Source organism: Dasypus novemcinctus, chromosome 26 (assembly GCF_030445035.2).
Source record: "Dasypus novemcinctus isolate mDasNov1 chromosome 26, mDasNov1.1.hap2, whole genome shotgun sequence".
NCBI classification, from domain to species: Eukaryota; Metazoa; Chordata; class Mammalia; order Cingulata; family Dasypodidae; genus Dasypus; species Dasypus novemcinctus.
This window is the reverse complement of record NC_080698.1, coordinates 48,350,399-48,357,824: the sequence shown is the minus strand read 5'-3', so window position 1 is coordinate 48,357,824 and position 7,426 is coordinate 48,350,399. Positions and strand designations below refer to the sequence as shown.

At 49.6% G+C, this 7,426-nt stretch overlaps 1 protein-coding gene across 1 annotated transcript; it reads left to right on the top strand.

The window, feature by feature from the left end:
* The first annotated feature begins 401 nt into the window (after nucleotides 1-401).
* On the top strand, nucleotides 402-5,512 carry GHRL (ghrelin and obestatin prepropeptide). Its single transcript, XM_004452695.5, has 4 exons — nucleotides 402-581; nucleotides 817-933; nucleotides 4,437-4,545; nucleotides 5,363-5,512. The coding sequence occupies exons 1-4, from the start codon at nucleotides 474-476 to the stop codon at nucleotides 5,395-5,397; spliced, it is 369 nt and encodes a 122-aa protein (XP_004452752.1). The 5' UTR covers nucleotides 402-473; the 3' UTR covers nucleotides 5,398-5,512.
* The last annotated feature ends 1,914 nt before the right edge of the window (nucleotides 5,513-7,426 follow it).

Sequence of the window (7,426 nt, the reverse complement as noted above, 5' to 3'; positions counted from 1 at the left end):
TGTGTGTCCGTTCACAGGTTTAACTTACTGTGTGACTGTTGGCCATTCACTTAACTCCTTAGCAGGCCCATCTAAGCACACAGGAGGCTGGACAACCCATGTCACTGTGGCGACTCAGGGACAAAGTTTGGTTTAGGGACCATCCCACCCACCACCACTGAGTTCCCAGCTTCACCATCTCTCGTTAAGAAACTTGGCACAAAATCCTCGGGCCTGGGACAAATAACATTGGGGCGACCTCTGTCGAGTCCCACCACCATTCTATTCCTAACAGTCTTGAGAAAGACAGAACACATATCCTTTGAATCTCAGGGACTGGAAGAGCTTCTCTACTCAGGGGACTGAAGTCCCCCCACCCTCTCTGGTGGGCTTCCACCCAAGTGAATTCTGAGGCCCCTTGAGAGTACAAGAGGACATGCTGCCTGGAGACCCTCTCTCCCCCAGGCCCATCTAGCCCCAGCCCAGCTGAGGCCATGCTCTCCCCAGGGACCCTCTGCAGCCTGCTGCTCCTCAGTGTGCTCTGGACAGACTCGGCCAGGGCGGGCTCCAGTTTCCTGAGCCCCGAACACCAGAAAACCCAGGTGAGAACTACCCCGCCAACCTGAACCTCTCCCCACAACACCCCGCTTCTGACTGAGGGATCCCGTTCAAGTTTAGCAACCAGCTAGGAGGCCTGGGGCAGTGGTTCAACCTCTCTGGGCTTCAGCCTTCTCCCAGAGAACCAAGGAAGACTCTGGGTGTGACCCTAAGCCCACACCTCACTCTGCTTCCAGAAGGATATGGGGCTTCGGGTCTGAAGAGAAGGTCTCTTTCCAGCAGAGAAAGGAGTCCAAGAAGCCAGCGACCAAACTGCAGCCCCGGGCGATAGAAGGCTGGCTCCACCCAGAAGATGGCAGTCAGGGAGAAGGGGCAGAGGATGAGCTGGAAATCCAAGTGGGTACCTCTGCAGTTTTATGCTCTTGTGGTGGGCTTGGGGAGGAGGGAGAGACGGCCATGAAAAGGACCTCTTTACAAGCTACTCAAGAATTAGAAAATAGCACTGAAAGAGTTGAGCTGTGCATGGAGCTCTAAGAAGATTGTGCAGGAGACAACAAATGTCTAGAAGTCACTGTGCTATGTGAGAACTGGGCCATACACAGAGGTGTGTGTGGAGAGGGGGTGATGGCAGGCTCCGGGCAATTCTAAAGGAGAGGCAGCAAATACAGCACCAACAGGTAAAAACATCTAGGAACTGCCGGCTGGTCAGACTGAAGGCATTCAGGGAAAGGGCTGAAATAGGGCTTATTTTCCTCCTTACTCCTTTCAAGTCTGAATAATAACCAAGAACAGTTTGGCAATTCCTTAATGGGGAGCTGGGGGGGATGCAAGCCCTATATTGTATTTATTTCACTCAGGGCCTCTAAGGCCATACCTGGGGGTGGACAGGTCACCTGGCTGCTTGCCAAGACTCTGGAGATGAGGAGGCAGCAAATCAGGTCTTCTCTAAGGTTAATTTTTGCTCTGACAAATCTTGCATGGGGCCAAGAAAAAGTTTAGACAGTTCAAGGATTGGGAAAGGGCGGGGATACAGGGATTTTAGGGGTTACCCATGTAACCTTCCTGAAAGAGCAGCTCTGTTCCGAGGAAGAACGGCTTTTACAAGCGTTTAGGTGGCAAACCCCTCTGCAGCTGAACCAGAACTCTTAGGTTTACAACTTGTTATCCTTATTATGTATCATTAATCTCTCCAACAACTAGTGAGGTGAGTAGGGCTGATGTTGTTATCCCCATTTTATAGACCAGGTAAGAAAGTCCAGAGGTGCACACGCTTGCCTGAGGTACCACAGCCAGGGAGTAGAAGAGATGGGTCAGAGTCAGAGATGACTCCAGGCCTCAAAACTCCTCTTCCTCCACACTGGCCCGGCGGACAGAGCGCCGGGGAGCAGGGGCAGCCTCTCGTGGTCTCTCCCTGCCAGAGAACAAGCTCAAGTGTGTCCTACCTTGGCCTCCCTTGAGCTATCTGCCACTCTCTTCTCCCATCAAAACCGTCCACCAACCTCAAACCCTGCTCTCTCCAGTCTTCACTAGAGCCTCCAGTCCTCACTTATCAAACCAGAGCCGCATTTGAATGGTTTTCAAATCCTTTAGCTAAAAACCAGGAAAACTTTCCAGGTAAGGCTGCCAGCTTCAGCCAGAATTGCTTTAAATTAGCCAGGGTGGAGGGTGGGGAAGAGGTTTTGCTGGCTGATTATTCAAGGCAGGGCTGGGATTCCTGGGAGTTTCCAGTTTCCTTAAAAGCTGACCTTGGAAGCAGTGGCCCACACTAGCCTCAACTGGAATTGGAAGTCTAAAGTGTCCGACAGGCCATGGGGCTGCTAGAGGGAGGCGCAGGCAGGGAGACCTACCACACCGCCCCGAGCTCAGGATGTGCTCAGAGACCAAAGCCTGGACCCTCCTAGTGCAGCCCCTCTCACCTCGCACCACCCCCCCACACACACACACCGCCTTCTTCCCCAAAGCTTCTCTCCTAAATTCAAGTTTCAAGCTAGAAGGCTTTTGAGACAAAGTCCTACTCCCCCGCCACCACACACACACACAGCAACAGGTCACTGAGGACAGGAGGGAAGGGGCTTTTCTCAAGGCACATGAAGCAGTTCTTCCAACAGGCACCACGCCCTCTCGCCCCGCTGCAGTGCCAGGATGTTGGACAGTGCAGCAGTTCCACAGATCAGAGCTCACAGGGTTCCCAGTAAGCCCGCCAAGGTGATCTCACAAGGCCACGGTGCCCACAGGGGTAGAGCAGGAAAAATTAACTGAAAGGAGGGAACGGAAGGACCCAAGTTTCCTAAAAAAAATTAATCATGATAGTTCACCACCCACTCCACCTCCACAGTAAAAAAGGGAAAGTAAATTTTATAACGGGAGCAGCTTAACAGCCATTTGTGATTTTTTTAAAAAGATTTATTTTTTTTATTTCTCTCCCCTTCCCCCCCACCCCGGTTGTCTGTTCTCTGTGTCTATTTGCTGCGTCGTCTTTGTCCGCTTCTGCTGTCGTCAGCGGCACAGGAATCTGTGTTTCTTTTCGTTGCATCATCTTGTTGTGTCAGTTCTCTGTGTGTGCGGCACCATTCCTGGGCAGGCTGCACTTGCTTTCGCGCTGGGCGGCTCTCCTTACAGGGCGCACTCCTTGCGCGTGGGGCTCCCCTACACAGGGGACACCCCTGCGTAGCAGAACGCTCCTTGCACGCATCAGCACTGTGCATGGGCCAGCTCCATACGGGTCAAGGATGCCCGGGGTTTGAAATGCGGACCTCCCATGTGGTAGACGGACGCCCTAACCACTGGGCCAAGTCCGCCGCCCATTTGTGATTTTGTAATTTATCTGAGCTTGTTTCTTCATCTGTAAGATAGGAGGTACTGAGGATTCTGCCCAGTGGCGACAGGGTGGCTCACCCAGACCTGATACAGGAAGGGCTCTCCACTGGGAGCTGGTAGCAGCTAGGGCCTGGAAGGGGCTCAGGGCTGGCCTGACTCGCACTCTGGTCCTCCCCCAGTGGCCTCAGGCAAGTCATTTAACCTCTACTGCTTTATCTGAAAATGGGGATAACACCTCCTACCCCGAGAGCAGGGAGCAAAAGGCCCAGAGGACCCAGGGCTCCCTTCCAACACTAAGATTCCTTCATTGATTCATTCTGACATCTCAGGGATCACCACGTGCCAAGCACTGAGCTGTCTACTGGGGACACAAAATCTAGGATGTGGCTGCAAACAGAGAGCACTCGTTCCCAGTGATCCAAACCTTTGTGCTCCCATCAGTCATATCACAGAATGCCCAAAATACAAAAGGGAAGAAACTGAAGCACAGAAAGAAGAAATGGGCTTAAAACACCTTTTGAAGCAAAGGTCAGCTTTTTGTCTGATTTCCCGCAGAACAAAGAAAGGCATGTGTGTAGGAGAGGAAGGAACACCTGGGGAAAGAGAAAGGGAAGAGGAAAAATAAATGAGGAAAAGGTGGAGGGCCTAGAAAGGAGAAGAGACCATCACACCAGTGGGTAGTCCCCCTGCCCCAAAATCTCCCTGCCAGGGCCTGAAATTCTACCACTGACCAGTCAACCTTCATCCTTTTGTCTTCCAGAATTCCAAGGAGAGGGGAGGGGAACTTGCTCTAGGAGGGGGTGCCCAGAGCTTTTTTAGCAAGCTTCTTAGAAGCTAAGTCTAGGAGATATGGAAAGAGACTGCAAGGTAAGTATCCCAAAGATGGTGAGGGGAGTTGAGACACAGGCCTAAGAAGGTACAGGAAAACCTGGCTGAGATGCCACTCAGCAGTACCTGCTGGGGCACCCTCCCTCCGCAGAGAGCCTGAGAGGCCAGGGCCTCCTCTGGGCTAGAGTGAGTGTGCAGGGTAGGGGCGGGGCGTGCCACCTCTGACGCGACTGGGCCTCCCTGCCCCCTCCTAGTTCAATGCCCCCTTTGACGTCGGAATCAAGCTGTCAGGGGCTCAGTACCAGCAGCATGGCAGGTCCCTGGGCAAGTTCCTTCAGGATATCCTTTGGGAAGAGGACAAAGGTAAGTCCTTGCCTGGATAAGGTCAATTCAGAGTTTCCACTCAGTCCCAAATGTGAGCCTACTCTAAGGGTGACAGAGAAGTTTTCTTCTGCCACCCCTGCCTCTCAATGATGGCTGCTAATTCTGCTTTCCCAAATGACTGCAAGGAGTGGGACAAGCTGTTTGTGAGTGGTTCTGGAGTGGGCTGAGCACAAAGTCTTTGTATTCAAAGAGCACACACAGTGTCCCAAGAACTAGTATATTAACTAGCTTTGGGGCCCCAGTAGAACCCTAATTCCCTTAATCATAAAATGTAACTAACATGACCCATGGGAGTAAAAAATTATTTGGTGTGAAAGTACCGTAACTGTGTAACTTTACTTCACAAACAAAAGAAATTAGAGCTACAAGTGCATTCAGAAGACTCCACAGCCAGTTAAGCAAAGAGTTTGTTTTGTTTTGAATTCCCTTTTGCTTTGTGAAAAACCACCCAACTCTACCCTGATTCAAGAGGCAGAAACCCCTGCTTGGGAAGGCGCTCCACAACATGCAAAGCACTGCACCCACCCCACGCCCTGGCCTGCCATCAGGCTGCCCGCGTGAGGGAGGCAGGGCAGCTCTCCCCCTGGTTTGCAGGTGAGGAAACGGGACTCCCCGGTGCCAGGCGCCTTTCCCAAAGTTACACAGCCCCAACTCAAACCCCCATCCTCAGATGCAAAGGCAGTGCCTTCCCCCAACCCCCATTTAAATCCAACATCACCACTGTGGAAGAAAAGCCCCCTGGTGGCAGTGGCAGGATGCCAGACTCAGAATTCTGACTTGACCTCTTTCTTTTCAGAGGCCCGGGCAGACGGTGATCCTCGACAAGACTGACCCCAATTCTTTGTTTTCCTCCTAACCCTGGCAGCTCTCACTTGCTTTTAGACTGCTTCTGCAACAACTTCTCATACTGCTACACTAGCTTACAAAAGGAATAAAATTCAAACTTGCATACTAAATGTTGAAAATGGGAATTTATTTCACCAAACAGGGAAATTACACATTTCACTGAAATAAATCAATCTTAAAAAAAAAAAAAATTCTTGTTCTATGATCAATGGGAAGAGAAAAAAAAGGGGATATGTAGTGAAGCAGATACACATGCTCAAAAAAACAAAATTAACACATACATGCAGATAAATTACTGAGGGAATGTATGAAAGTTTCTTCTTAAAAAAGAAAGAGAAAGAAGACAGTTACTGTGAAAATCAGAGCTTCCCTAGTGCATCAAAGCTGTATGCAAAGCTCACTAACAGTAAGGTCTGTGTAGGAAAAAAAAAAAAAGTCAGATGACATTATCAGAGTCAATGTCCATTCAGGATCAATTAGTAGAATGATTAAAAACAAGATGATGGTGATACCAAAGAATGAATCTTAGGTCATACATAAGTGAGGTGCATAGCCACGGCTACTAGCCAATGCTAGCCATGGCTGAAAAAGCCACCTTTCTCCTTCCTACGTGTCCATTACTAAAAAGGCCTTGCAAAGCAGATGCCGTCCTGAAATGGGAAACGCTGGCCACTGCCTCGCTTACTTCAGAGATACCAGGAAGGTGTCCCACATTTCCCTCAGTTCCAGCTCCGAACTGAGATAACGCCTTGCTCCTTAAGTTCCACATCTTACATCAGTCCTGTGGGGAGCAGGTCATTCACACCATAAACGACCTTCTGAACACTGGTGTTAACAAGTGGGTTATATCACTATAATTACATAAGGGAAGGAAAAAATAAACAACAAGGAGAACCCAAAGATAAGCTTGCCAACTTGCCAACTCAGACCTAAGAACACTTCTTAGAAATCCATATGAAACTACTTTTCAGAGACAGATGGGAAACATCTGCACTCTGGGGGAAAAAACCATTACCAGAGGGCTGTAGGAGCAAAGTGGCTCCTTGAAGAAAGTGCTGGCCACCCAGCAGTCAGGGCATAACCCTACGGGCACTAACCCTACAGGCACACCAAAACACAGCTGCCACCCCTGATGTGCCACACGGATGCTGGCCCCTGGGACATTACCATCATGTGGGAACTTCCTGGAAAGGCAGAATCTCAGGCCCACCCCCCAGCCGTACCATATCAGAACCTGAATTTTAACAGGTCTCCCAGGTTATTAAATGTGCACCTTATCATTTGAAACCCACTGGCTTGGGAGCAACAGGATCCTATTCAGGTTGCACAATACACTGCAGTCAGTTAGCCCCACCAGAATGGAAAAGAATTATTATGTAATCCTTGAGAAAATTCAGACCTGGTCTGGTAGGGCCCTCAGCAAAACTGCAAATACATGAAAAAGGTCTCTCTCCCCTCTCTTGCTAACTTTCCCCCTATCTCTCTAGCCCTAACTCCGTTGACTCCGTGTGCGCTGGGCAGACGTGTGTGCACACACACTCTTATACACACACCTGTAGGATGACTGACTAGATACCTGACTATATGACTATGTAATGGCTCAGTTCATGGACTCCTTGGTTCCCAAAAACATCTGCCTCTAAGCTGCAGTGATAACCACAGACTAAAGGATTTTGTCACCACTGAAGGAATTTAAGGTATTAGAGCACAGGTGAAATAGGGGGGGAGAAAGAAGGAAGGAGAAAGGAAGTAGAAGGGGAGGGAAATGACCTTCCTCAGGCCTCCAGATAGCCATCCAAGGGATTTCTTGTTTCTATTTTTCATTTTCCTTCATAACACAATGGGTCAACTCTGGGGTGGGGGGAGGCATTTCAAGTCACCAGTTGGTAGAAATAGAATTGATCAAAGGAAACTGTTAGGGGACAAACTTGAAAAAAATGTAACATTTCAAGCATATTTGTCACCTTTCTTAAATCTTACATTATTAAACGATGCTACTAAAGTGTCTCTGAAG

Bases quoted from the DNA above. Each gene is read 5' to 3' on its own strand.
- GHRL (XM_004452695.5), top strand. From the start codon at position 474: ATGCTCTCCCCAGGGACCCTCTGCAGCCTGCTGCTCCTCAGTGTGCTC. The intron at 582-816 runs GTGAGAACTACC...GTCTCTTTCCAG, and splicing joins CCGAACACCAGAAAACCCAG to CAGAGAAAGGAGTCCAAGAA. The intron at 4,546-5,362 runs GTAAGTCCTTGC...CTTTCTTTTCAG, and splicing joins CCTTTGGGAAGAGGACAAAG to AGGCCCGGGCAGACGGTGAT.